Below are 14,108 nucleotides of genomic sequence, written 5' to 3'. Positions count from 1 at the left end.
AGTTTTATGACTTTGTATTTTTTTAATAATTTTGCCTTTACAATTCACTTTAATCTGCCAAACATCCCATGACTGCATGCCCTTCCCTTGAAACACAGAATAGTGAACCTTGGTGCAACTGAAAGTGAGTTCATCTTAGCTTGCCTGTGTTAAAAACAAAATACTTCAAGAGCTTAGAAATGACTGAAAAAGAGAGAGATGATTTCTCAGTTAATTTATACCACATCTACAGAGGACTCAACTGCAATTTTTATTTAAGAACTTGAACTCCTTTACTCATTTTTTACAAAAAGCCCTTTCAGTATGAATCATAGAATCATAGAATGGCCTGGCTTAAAAGGGACCTCAAAGATGATCTACTTCCAATGCCCCTGCCATAGGAAGAGATGCCACCTGCTAGATCAGGTTGCCCAGGACCTCATCTTACTTGGTCTCGAACACCTCCAGGGACGGGGCATTCACAACTTCTCTGGGCAACCTGTTTCAGTGCCTCACCAGCCCCTGAGTGAAATGTTTCCCCCTAAATCATTTCTATCACTTCAGTAACTGAACTTAATTAATTCCCCAACATTTATGTTTTCAAGTGAACTTGACTTCTGTAATTAGATTGCTTCTTCTTTCTTCAATAAAAAGGGGGGAAAAAAAACTTTTATTTTTAAGTACATGATTGGCATATTTACTGCATAATTGCAAACTACCACTGTGTTTTCAGATGTTATACCCCTGCATAGAAATGATGGATTAACTTGCTCTTTACTTGCTTTGAGGCAAAAATGTTGCCTTCATTCCTCTTTATCCAATAAAAGACACGTAAAATTGTTCTCTCAATATCCATGAATTTACTTTTTATCCCACTTCAAATACTTATATATGAGCCTGCATTGGACACAGTAACCAAATGATTAGAATAATTCAACAAAAATGTAAAATGGAATGGAACAGAAGCAAATTACGTAATCACAAAATGCCTTTGTGTTCCACAGCATGTTACTATCAAACGAATATTAAAAAGATGTAAAAACTAAAATCCTAATTTTCTTAACTCGTGCTAAGATACAGCATGAATTGATAAGAATATTAAACGAACTCTTCCTTCTTAGTCACTGCCTACGAGAACAGAAAATTAAAGGTGAAATAGCAGTAACCAAGACCACGGGAATCTACACTGAAGGGCTTCTTGAAGAACTGATAGGTGCTGCCAGCTCAAGACTACAGATATCTCAAGAGTACAGATATCTGATCACAAACTGATCTGGGGTACCTTTCAGACCAAAACTTGCAAACCATCATCCAATCCACTAGTATATTTAGCACTTCATTCTCCTTCACTTTACACATTACACCTAATGGACCCCAAATATCTGTCACAACTATTCCTGAGCCACCGCAGATAAATAAGGGTGGCTTGTTACTACTAGACTAGTTCCATTGTGTGAAAATTTGAAAAGTAGAAGCAGAGGGGTTTCAAACTTAACAAGCTACCTAAGAAAATAGTTTAAAAATATACGTTTAAAAATGCACACATAAACCCTTGCCCTGTGCAAAATTCCTGTATAATGTCAGGCAAATCAGCTATTCACGGACCTACAGGAGTAGATTTCCTGCCCTTCTATAACTATATAGGAGTTCAGTACTTAAAAGCCATAGAAAATTTCACTTAGCATTTCTAGGCTCTTCTTTACACCTCACAGAGAGGTACAAACAAACGTTTTTTGACTTCATAAGGACTTTGGAAAGCATGAAAACTTCTGAAGCATCTGAAGCCCACGTACATCCAAAAGCAGCTTCAAAGTGCTGATTGGCTGGATCACCAAATCTTTTCCTTTAATATACAACATATTTGATGGCAATGAGGTGTGTGACTATCAAAGTTATTATCAAATATAGTTTCTTCAGGACAGATCAAGCCTCATCCACCTAACATAATAAGAAAAATGGGCTTCAGAACAAAAACAGAACCATTTTTTCCATGTGATCCTCTTTCCTGAATTTCTCTTAACTTTTTAACCTTCATAGAAGAAATTAATATGTATGAAAGAAACAAAGTGGGGAAACACTACGTGGGCAAGGGAAGGTACAACAGACTGTTGGAATAGAGGAAGAAATGCAAAATCATGTCAAGAAGGGAAGTTTTTCTGAAGGGACTCTGTGTTTGGGAAAGCCTTACTCCTCACAGTGGGAGGAGTCACAGGAAAAAAACAGACCATATTTTGCTGCTTATAATAATGCAAACAAGAAGAAAAGTCTGGAAAATGGGCTAGGCTTGACTAGATTAATGACTGTGCTCTTCATGAATTGAATTATGAAGACCTGAATCAGGAATTCAGAATATCTATCTAATGAAAAAAAGGAAAAAGTGAATTTTGCAGAACAACCTGCCATGGATGTATTTGTATGGAACAGCTGCAAGGAAATAAGTCAAAATAATATAACGTATGTGATCCAAGATCAGCATAAATGCTGGAGGAGCCTACCTTAAGAAAATTTCATTTTGGGCATCTGATAACAAAGAAGTGACAGTGAATGCACAGCAATCTGCACAGAGGAAAGAGTCAAGGCAAATTTGGAAGTCCTGGAAAGAGACGACAGACAAACCTTATGTCATCACTCAGGAATTAGCTGTAGAGAATGACACTTTCAAAGAAGGGAAAATGTAAGACTCACTGAAAACGAAAAGAAACAGGTGAACATGTTCCTTAGCCAACAGATCTTCTAAAAAAAAATCCCATGATTAGCAGTCCCGAAGACAACGAGACCAAAACTCGTCAGGAAGGCAGTTCAACCGCCAGCTAGCACTTTTAGTGATGAAGGGGCTCTTCATCCATTCCAGTTCTCCAGCCATCTGCATGGCTTCTGTCCTTTCCCTGCTTTACACACCCATTTCCCTTCCCACCAGCCCGTCTCCAGTCCCACTGCGTGGTACTAGCTGGTGTGATTTCAGCCCCCTGCATGCAACGTGTGCGTGTCTCCACCGCACTGTGCAGTATTTCAGTACGGAAGGTCTGTGAGTTCTGCTTTTGGCAGGAGGATCGCCTCGCTTCCATCGAGTAACCGCTAACTATGGTGCCTCTGTGCTCCCACATGGTCGTTTCACGCCCTAACACTGGCATAAACTTCCTTATGTGCTGCTTTTGGGGTCTGACTGACTTCTCAGAGAAGTCTCCGTGTGGGTTCTACTCAGTTTATTCTTAACAGGACTAGGAGACACCCGCGGGCTGCCTCCCCACGCACTGACAGGGGCCCTGCAGGGGGAGAAGAACGGGCCCCTCTCCACACACCCCGCCTCAGCCCCTGCCCCGCTCCCCCCCGCCCGCCGCAGGTGGGAACAGCCCTGCCGCGACTGCGCATGCGCCGGGCGCTTAAAGGGCCCGCAGTGGCCTCCCGCTGCCCCAGGGCCCGCGCGCCCCTCCCGCCCCGCCCCCGGGGGCTGCCCGGTCCGCGCGTCTCTGCCGGTGGGGGGGGAGACGGCGGGCGCGCGCAGTGGATTCTTTGGTTTGCGGACGCAGCGGGCGATTAAGTCAGGCGGGCGGGCGGCTGCGCGGTGCCGGCCGGGCCGTGGAGCGGTGCCGTGTCCGGGCCCCGCAGCGATGGAGCCGGTGTCGGCGGCGGTGTCGGCCGTGCTGCCGGCGGGCGGCAGCGGGGAGCGGCTGGGCGGCGCCACCCCCAAGCAATTCTGCGGCCTGCAGGGGCGGCCGCTCGTCAGCTACGCGGTGCGGGCGATGGAGAGGTAACGAGGCCGCGCCGCCACGCTCCCCCCGGCCCCGCTCCCCCCGGCCCCGCCGCGGCCTTTTTGTGGTGACAGGGGAGCGAGGGATTCCAGCGAGGCGGTGTCTGAGCAGCCAGGGATCTTATAGGGCTGTTGGAAGTCACAAAAAGGCTGTTCTGGGCGTGTGAGGGACCCTTAATGCAGTGTTGTCAAGTGTTAACGTAAGCCGTGTACCCGGTGTCACCTCAGGTAGGAGCGGGGTGTCAGCTGCACCGGCATGGTTGCAGTGACTTTCAGGAAAAAAACATCAATCTTTAGGGTTTCAGGGAGGATAAATGGGGAGGAGAGCAAGGTGGTGAAAAGAAACGGCGTTGCCAACGTCTCCCAAAGTTCTTAACTCGTGGAAACTTGCAGAACATCAAAAAGTGGGCCTCTTTTTTTTTATTTTTTTTTCCATTCCCACCCAGAGAGGCTTCCCTCAGGTCACTTGTGACTTTGTGAAAGAAATAGTGCTTATTTTCTTCATTTAATTTTTCAACAGCAGCCAGTCACAAAGCTGAGCGCATCAGAAAGCAAAGCTTCCAATCCAGAGCTTGTCAAAGCAGTAGCTTCTGCCAAAATGTCATGGAAATCTACAGAGAAGGAGAATAATATCCTCGCTCAGCGTATTGGAGACCTGGAAAAGAGAACAGTGAGGTTTGGGAAGGAAATGATATTCATAGGAAAATAAAACATTCATTAAAAACCTCATTTTTTTGCTGCCACTAAGCTCTGGGAAAATAGCAGTTCTTTGAGCAACGCTATTATATTTATGTCCTAAAGCTGCAAAAAATTGAAAGATTGAATTCAAACTGTACAGGCCAACCAGACGCGTGATCCGAACTTCATTGCGAGAGTAACAACCTAGTGCTTTCTCCTGGCTTGAGAAGTGTCATAACCAGTCCAGTTAATGACTGGAGCGTGATAACCAGTGCCAGTCCTCTCACAGGCAGAGCTTTCCACCATCTCTGTCCTGATTTAGTGTTGACTGGGATGTATGTGTATGGGGAGCTGTGAACAGATGTAATCTAACGCCTGGAGTGACTTATTTTCAACTTAAATCCTCAGACTCTGAAACTGCAAAGGAGGTACCTTTTCCTTACTCTGGGAACATGAGCACAGGAGCTGCACTTTGTCACCCATCTATTACCCAGAAGTGACATTTTCCGCGCTTAGCTTGATACCTACTATCTTACGTCTGTTGTCTACCGGCTGTAATTTAATAAATCATTGACTTGTTAACCTGTAACAACTCCTATTGAGCTTCTGGTTATCTCAGCTATTGCAGCTATTTTTATTGTTTTGTTTTTTTTAATCTGAAAAAACATAGCAATGTACGGACAAATACATGAGCAAATCAAGAATTTGTAGCTGATTTTCATGTGTCTTTTAAAAACAGGAAAATATTTTTACACTGTTCTGCTGAAAGGAGAAAGAACCTTAAATATTGGTGTAGAAAAAAGTGGTAGACAAGACAAGAGCAGACATGAATGAATAAGCATTGCATCCTGTTGCATAGGATGACAGAATGTAAAAGGTTGGCCTGCCAATAATAATCAAAGACAATGCCCTTAGGAAGAGAAGGTGAGAAAAAATAGCGTAAGGAAGAAGGATTGTTTTTTACTACCACTACAATGGCACTGATAGGAAGGTCAGGTCCTACCCTGGGGATAAAAATAAAGTGTATTAGTGAACTTAGATATTTGTCTTTTCCATTGGTTTTGTTTCTGCTGTTGTTGAACTATGTGAGGCTTTTGTGTCAATTCCAGCAGATCTACAATGGCATTCCTCTTTTTTGCTTTTGCGTAGACTAGTGGGATTCTTCCTTCATTTTAATTCTCTTGTGTATGTTTATTTAAAGTAGAACATTTCTGGTTCCTTTCCTGAGGCAGGCAGGAATCAGCTGTATGTGTGCAGCATTGAATAATTTTGCTAACACTATAGAGAGGAGAAATGGCTAAGGTAAAGGTTGATTTAAAATTGTGGGACAATAGTAATTAAGCTGCTCTTATTCTTGTGGTACTCATATTTCACCAGTCACTGAAAGTACAGTGAGATGTTATGAAAGAGGAAAGCAGAGTTAACGTGTTTACTGGCAGAATAGAATTTTTCCATGAGGGTTTCAGACAGCTTTGTTTATTGTAATGTAGTCTCATAAAACAGGTGGCCTGGTGTCAAAAAAAACATTACCTGGGGGAAGCTTCCAAATAATCGCCTCTTCAGAACTGTCTTCTATGGTTTATTTGCCAAGTATTTTTTCCTCTTTGGCTGATACATGCTCTCCAGGTCACACAATTACATTTTTGTAAGTGTATCTATCATGATAACTCTGTTTGTCCAACTTACTTACTCTTTAAATTGCTTATGAGCTAAAGATATGATAGCAAATAATCCAGTTGTCTTAACTTTATGAAGGTATCTTCATTATTTTTTGTGACTAATAAGGAATGCCAGTTTAGTCTTTCAGGAAGAATGGATATCATCTGTACATCGGATGCTCAGGACTTCCTTCATGTACCTGTGAAACTTCTCAGTTTTAAAAGCTCCTGCTTCCATATTTGTACTGTAAAAACACGTACATATTCACATATTTTTCATATATCAGCAAAGTTATAATGTTATAGGGTTATAAAGTTATGAACTGTTATAGGGCAGAAAAAAAGGGAGGGAGCAAAAGAAGTAATGTTTGCATTCTGTATCTGCATTTTTTTTGAAAGTTCTTTTTCTCATTTGGTGCTTGAATAGTAAAATCAGGAAAAATAATGTAATGATTCTTCTTGTGCTTCTGAAGAGTTTCTGTGATGGTGAAAGACCATATCTTACGCTAACTGCTAAACCCATCTCAGCAGTGACTGCCAGGTTCTGGCCTGCTTTGCTAACACAACTGCCGATGTCAGTGGGTTATGTATAAGTGGGTTGCTACTATCTGGGTAACAGCAGCAGAAACTAGTTTTGAGGATTTAAGGCCCAGTTTTGATTTACATGTGAGTAAACTAATAGGGGGTTAAACCTGAAAGTCACATTTGTACCTGAGCCTCCTGTTTGCAGAGTTAACTCATTGGTTATTTCTATTGCAGATTGTATTGTGAAGCTATGTAATGGCTGTTGCTGAGTTAATGAGCTCCTTTACTTTGAGTTCTAGGTCAGCTAATATAAATGCATGTTCTTTTCTTTGAAGTTTAATGCAACAATACTGTTTTCCACTAGGCAGCTGGTCTGGCTGGTCTTTTAGATGTCAGTAAGTGGTGACCAGAAGGACAGTCTCAGGAAACAAACATAAATCCTTGTTTGCTCCACTGTTGTTTTTATTTTTTCTTGTAATGTCGATGGAGGCACTAGAGTTCTGTATTTATTACTTGTTAAAGCACATCAGGGTACCTTACTCTGTTCTCATCCATGCCTTGTGCTGATTCTTTTCAAAGCTTGCATTATTAAGCTGCAGATTTTTTCTTGCTCTTATATTACAGTTATAAAACAGAAAAGGTATTTACTAACTTTTTAAACTTTTTTTTTTTTTCCAGCAGGTCCTGAGCTTGTTATCTTAGTATGAAATCTTTCTAAGGAAAATGACTTGACAAATTGAGGGGAAGAAAATTTTTTGCTGTCAGATTGACCGTGTAATGTTGTCTTTCTACTTCATTAAACATTTGCAACATTTCCATAAGCATATTATTAAAAATATAAACTCCTGTGGTGATACACAGTTCTCATTCATGTGAAATTTGTAGGATATTTTACTGAATTAGTATGTTGCATGGATTTTGTAAATTGATTTTGATGGGATACTTTATGCTTTAAAGCATAAACTGTTCTTCTGCCTAGTCAATCAAGAGAGTTATAGGAATAGGTTGCATCTCTAAATCCCAGCTCTAAATATAGAACATCAGTCCGGAATGAATTTAAGGCCATACTTAGGTTTATAAATGTGTTTATCCAGACACAGGGTGGAGCTGTGACCGCATCCTGTCACTTCTCAGTGTATTGTACCACTGGAGGCCTTGAGCCATTCCAGCCCCTCTGTGCACAGATTTATCGTAGGCTGGCCAATACTTCCCTGGTTCTCAGAAGATGCTGTGTGTACGACGCTGTTGCATCATGATCTGTTTTATTTGGCTCCGGAATGGGAAATATCAGTGCTCTTCTTACACAGTCACTAGTGAATGTGTAGACTGCCTGCTCTGAGAACTGTGCAGCTCTACAGCCCTTCTGCAAAGAGCAGTGCAGAGCTCTTGGTTTTGGTTAGCGTTACATAGCTCTTCTTGAGTTTTGCTTTATTTTAATGCCTGATTCTCAATATTCAAAAGAAGAACTGAGATGAATCCAATTAGTTTGCCCTAGTTCCGAGTTGAAGTCATGCAGAAGTGTTAAGTTTTGTGGCTAAGTGTAGGATTGTGCCAGGACTCATTTAAGAGATTTGCAAACCTTTTGATGAACCTGTGATGAGTGACAAGTTGAAATGAAACTTGAAACCATATGACTTCATATTGTACATTTGCACAACTTCAGTACTTAAGAAATGCTGAGAATATGTTGGTTTGGCTGTATTTTCTGCCTTTGTTAATAATAAAATGAACATAAGTGTGTTTTTTTTTATTTTTTTTTAATGCTAATAGCACTTCCATTTATTTTATTTTTGGTAGTTATTTAAAATTCATTAAAATATTTTTCCATGGCGTTCTATTAGTCACTAAACAAACAAAACGTAAAGAAGGTAGAAGATGCTCTGTAGTTTCACATTGTTCTAGGGAAATGGTTTGCATTACAGATGACTTTGCTTTTTGGGTAAGGATAGTTCCTAGGCAATTTCTTCCTGTGTGTTATTGAAGAGGACAATAGCTTGAGCATTTCACAGAATCACAGAATTGTAGAGGTTGGAAGGGACCTCGAGAGATCATCAGGTCCAACCCCCCTGCTAAAGCAGGTTCCCTAGAGCAAATTGCACAGGTAGGCATCCAGAGTCTTTTTCAGGTATTGCATTTATGCTTAAATTTGTATTTGGAATACGAAACTTTTTATGCATTCAGAGTGTTTTATATAAATGCAGCAGGTCTTGATATTTTTCCAAGTGTGATTTCAAAGGGACTTTGTAAATGTTACAAACACTTAATTGGAAGATCAAGCAATAGGGTGATTTTGTCTAGATCATAAGTATTTTTATTCTAAGAAATATACAACTGTAAACACATTCTTGTCAGGAAAAAAAAATACAAAATATAAACAGATACAGCAAAATAACCTAAATATCAAAGGCAGTAGACTTTCATAGCCTCTGCCACAAAATACTGAAATTGACAACTGAATGTAAAGAATCGTGCAGAAAAGAATCATTTGATTCTTGCATTCTTTTGGCTCATCAGCTACTGCAATTTAGAGAAGCAAATTACGGGCCCTTGCAAGATGAGGGCTTCTAAAGTGCTCAGTGACTCAGGAACCAATTTGTTGCTCCTCTTTGATAAGAGTTGGCCATCTGACTCTGCCAGATGATGACCAAGAGTCAGACTAACTGCTTAAGTATGAACTGCTCCTGGAACCGTAAGTTTTTCACTGTTGTTTTTTAACTGCAAGTATTTAGTACTTTGGTCCATCTTGTGTCTGCAAAATTAGTTTCAATAGCTTTGCTAGCTTTAGTTGTAAGAATATGCCATAGCTGTTTCTCTTCCTTCATAGCTATATGTGTAGGCTTCACATGAGTATGGTAAGTAGTAAACTGGTTTTGAAATCATTCTTAACCTGATGAGTTTCTTGTCAGTCATGTTAAAACAACAAACAAACATCCTTTTGTCTGTGGAGACACAGAAAAGGAATAATTATAAATCCATTTTTGATGCTCCATACATAGTATTTAGGATATGTAACAGCTGCATTTGAATGGTGATACTTGCATTATTTTGATGTACAGTTGATGCATGTGACTATAGTATGTTTTCTTAGGTACTTTGATGCAAGTATAGTTTCAACCTCACTTCAGTTATGGCTGTTTTTAATCTTGTGGGTTCTCCTCCCCTCACCCCTTTTTAGAGCTAGGCTGATACTGTCATTAAAGGCTTGAAGTTCTTTAAAACATGCTTTTCATATTATGGTAGTAGTATCTAACATAACTGTGTTTTCACATTTTGCTAGCTTCCTAGAGCAGAAACCTGCACAAAATGTATGTTTTTTCCAAACTACCAGTATGTTTTCTGCTGATACTCAAGTGTCATAGTTTTGACACTGCATCTGTCAGTTCCTGGTCATACCTGACTTGATAGCAATCTTTATTTCAGGTTATTCCTTGATCCTCTTGTGGCCTTCCTCTTATTTAATTGTACCTTGCGTGCTCCACAGTAGAACTCAGAATATTCCACGTGCCAGGATTTACCAATTGATTGGAGACTCCGTTTTAGAGGAAACTAAAATAATAGACTGTAGGTGATTGATTTAGAAGTTACACTTGAAGATGTGAATGAGGTTTGAGTAAGAACTGTTTCAAAGGGTTATCCGAAGCTTTTATTTCTGCAAACTGCTTGTTAGGAGCAAGTCCCTTACCAGAATTCCAGTTACTATGGTTGACATCCATGTATCAGTAGAGATCCTGTCATGTAGCTCTCTCTTTAGGGGTAGTGGGCTAATATACAGAAAATACATAAGAATATTGAGAGATGCTTTATTTAGCCAGCTTCAGTTTTTGAAATAAATTTCTTTGTATTGTGGATATGTTTGTAGCTTTATTTAGTCATTCATGTTTACTCTCTCTGTTTTTGTACTGTTTCTTCTAGGGTAAGCTGGATATCTGACATTATTGTGGTGGTCTCCCCTGAAAATATTGAAACAATGAAGTCTATCGTTGAAAAATACGGCCACAAAAGAGTTACGGTAGTGAAAGGTGGAATAACGCGTCACCGATCAATTTTCAATGGACTGAAAGTGTTTGCAGAGAATCAATCTTCCAACCGTCTGCTGCAGAAACCAGAAGTAGTGATTATCCACGATGCTGTGAGGCCATTTGTTGAAGAAGATATTCTTTTAAAAGTGGTTATGGCTGCTAAAGAGCATGGGGTATGTACTAGCTATGTCTGTGCTATTCTGCAAGGCTCTTATGTATTGTACAGCATAAAATCATGATAACGAGGATTTTTCTAGGAATTGCATTAATGTATTATGTTGTTTTGTTTTTTTTTTTAATAACAGATTCAGAATCCTTGTTATGCAGAAAAGTGAGAGGGGAGATGTCTTTTAAATGCCACAGGCATTACTTGTTACAGAAAAATAATGATTGCCGTAGAGACTGTCAGTAAGATACTGAATTAATCAGCAATTTGTTAGTTGAAAGGTGGATTACATAATTCTAGTCTACCTTCTTTTCCATGCAGAATTCTCACCTAATGCTAGAGTAGTTCAGTGAACAATTACTAATAATATCCAAAGAAGATAATATTTTATTAGTTGACTCACAAACATTGTGTTTTCATTTATATGCAAATCCTGAATAAATATGTGGCAAGACAACTCCGTTAACCACTAAACATGGTTTAGTGGGTGACATTAGTAGTAGGGGGATGGTTGGACCAGATGATTTTGGAGGTCTTTACAGCCTTAATGATTCTATGATTAATGCTAGATTTTTCTAAAATCTGTAGGTGTTGCAGACTGCTAGTAAACATGGGAAGTCAGAAGCCTCCAACTGTAGATTGGAGATCCTCCTGGTCTTCATTGCGTTTGAGGGCTGTGTACTTTCTTAGGAATATTCACAGGAACCAAAAAGATGTCCAGGAAAGTAAGTGCTATGTGAAGAGGAGTTGGTACAAGTAGTTACGCAAGTAGAATGGTGAAGTTGTTAAAGGCATTACCAAGCTAAAGGCACTACCAAACAAGAGGAGCTGGTGGAGGACTGGAAGATTAGAATAGATAGATAAAAGAACTAATGACTTACCAAATTGTACAAACAATCCTGTGGGTATTTTTACCTTGTACTTCAGTTCACCGTTAATAACATAGCTGAATGCTTTCCTACTTCAAGGAGATGATTTGAGGTAAAAATTATTAATGACAGCAGATTGTTTGGATATTAGAAAGGTAGGAAAATCCACCATTGCTTGCCTCTTTGAGGAAATGAGGTAAAAGATAAACTAGTTGACAGATGATTTGCAACATTGACAGTGAAGTTTTTTGAAAGCTCATAGTGTAGAAGGGGAATGTACCACTTGTTAAAATATTTATTATGAAAATTAAATTATGTAAGCTCTCTCAGAACTTTGTTAGAAATCTGAATATATTGAGCTTGATACCAGTTGGTCTGTACTCTGGTAAGTTGGCTTCATTAGAAATGACAATAAAATTGAAACTCCACTTCATAGTTTTCAGTGGCATAGAACATAAGTTTCCAGTCATTAAAACTTTAAGTCTGTTAGAATCTTAATGAGGTTTTTGACCTTTCTCATTTAGCACAAAGTATCTTTCCAGAATTAATTCTGTCAAAGACTTTTAAATGGATCCCCCTTGTAAATCTGTTTTAAATGAGATTATTTGAGAGTAGTAGAAGAATGGGGTTAATTTTACTCATGTTGAGTTGAAATGAGTAACTATTTTCTGAACGTGTATGTGTTTGTGTCTTTATGTATGTGTGGTATATCGTATCTCTTTCAGCTTTGTGTTTTTTGTTTTCAGTGGGAGCCATGAAAATGTGCTTGTTCACTTTCTCTTGAACCTGCTGTGATTTTAATGTAATACTTTTTCCCTATTTTTCTTTTTAATTGGGTATAAAATGTTTTCAGTAAAAAAGTAGAGAACCGAGGCAATCTCCACTTGACCTTCTCAAGGCAATGTACTTTAGTTCATCTGAACTTCTGACTAGTAAATATTTTTTCACCTAGATTGCCAAAATATCATTTGATCTTTTAAAGATGATCTTACACATCTGTTATAGTCTTTTCCACTGTATATTGTCTGTTTGAAATGTGTGTGGTATTTATTGGCCCTACCATGGCTTCCTGTGTTGGTTTAGGGCCACTGAATTCAGTGAAGCTAGGCCATCAGAGAACTGGACTACAAAATGTGTTAGCTGCTGATGCTACCCAACAGAGTAATTGAATTGAGGACAGGAGGAGAACTTCATCATATGTAACAAACTGGCAGATCGTCCCGCCAGAGAGTGCTGTGGTTATCTTCACTTGACAACTACAGAATTTTGAAGAACTAAATGACCAGAAGACTCTTACTCAGAACTGCCACGCAGGGTTTTGAATATCAGAAAGATTTTGATGAAGAGAAGCAATCATCTTTAGTTCTTCCTATAGTCAAATTCTTTGCATGTCTAGAAGAGGGTCAGTTCTTCAATCTTTCAGTACAAAAAGTAATTACTTCCTTTTGCATTATGTAGAAAGGTACAAAACCTGGCAGAAACATCATATTAAATCACTAATGTAATAGGGATAATGCTGTATTGTTGTTCATCTGCATACCATATAGATAACATAATTATGAGAAGCTTTAATGTTCTTTAAAATGGCAATTGATCAAATAAATTATTGCACTTCTAGCTGCCAATTGTCAGACAAATAAATTGCTTTATTGCACTTACTAATCAGTTTGTTATTTGCCTGTAGGAATTAAAATGTGCAACCTATCCAGAACTAATAAATTATGCCTTAAATCCCTTAAACAATCCCTTGATTATGTGAAAATATTACTTTGTAACCAATTAAATTCCATTTATGTTTTTGGGGTAATTTTGTAATTAAAACTACATGTTTCTAGAAACAAATTCTTTATTGCTAGTAAAAGTTGGGAAAAGTGGAAGCTGCAGAAGGCATCAGTCCAAAGCCTCCAGCAATATCTTATTGCCAACATTGCATTTTAAACAACATAACTAAAAAAAGTGCTTACAAGGAAAAAAAAATCAGGAAGGCAGGGGGGAACTTGTCAGTTCTGCTATTGAGAGTTTTTTTAAAAAAAAAAAGAAGAAAGGCACATTACAGTCAAAGACTGTATTTAAGAAACTAGATTTAAAGGTATAGTTTGATTCTTTGAGTAAAGAGAATGAATCAAAACTGGATTCTTAAAAGTTGGATTCTGGAAACTGTTGAACATCATTACTTTATTCTCGGATTTAGCAGGGACCTGAACAAAGCATAATGCCCATACAAGTGTACAGTGTTGATCAGTCTTCTTGGCTGTCATTCACATACACAATCAGGTAAAATAACATCACCAGACAGAAAACACCACACATTGTGTTCAATCTCTTCTCGTCTCTGAGTTTGCTCACAATCAGTTCTGTGCTTGTCACTTGTGATGTATTGGGAAGCTGGAGCAGAAAATGTGCATGCATACGCATGCTGTTCTTTTACCCACTTAGCAAAATAAAATGCATTACGTATGATTATTG

At 39.0% G+C, this 14,108-nt stretch overlaps 1 protein-coding gene across 10 annotated transcripts in view; it reads left to right on the top strand.

Annotated features, from left to right (window-relative positions):
• The first annotated feature begins 3,196 nt into the window (after positions 1 to 3,196).
• CRPPA (CDP-L-ribitol pyrophosphorylase A) overlaps positions 3,197 to 14,108 on the top strand; it is a 126,968-nt gene continuing 116,056 nt past the window's right edge. For 3 of the 10 annotated variants that reach the window (XM_080582640.1, XM_080582642.1, XM_080582641.1), the window contains exons 1-2: positions 3,344 to 3,727; positions 10,501 to 10,780. In XM_080582640.1, the coding sequence (XP_080438766.1) occupies positions 3,588 to 3,727; positions 10,501 to 10,780 (420 nt within the window). In that variant the 5' untranslated portion in view covers positions 3,344 to 3,587. The other 7 variants (XM_080582638.1, XM_080582637.1, XM_080582639.1 and 4 more) reach the window with 7 other exon arrangements.

Source organism: Anser brachyrhynchus, assembly GCF_964034855.1.
Source record: "Anser brachyrhynchus genome assembly, chromosome: 2".
In the NCBI taxonomy this organism is placed as follows: Eukaryota; Metazoa; Chordata; class Aves; order Anseriformes; family Anatidae; genus Anser; species Anser brachyrhynchus.
The sequence above is the reverse complement of the archived record's forward strand: the minus strand, read 5'-3'. Positions and strand labels throughout refer to the sequence as shown.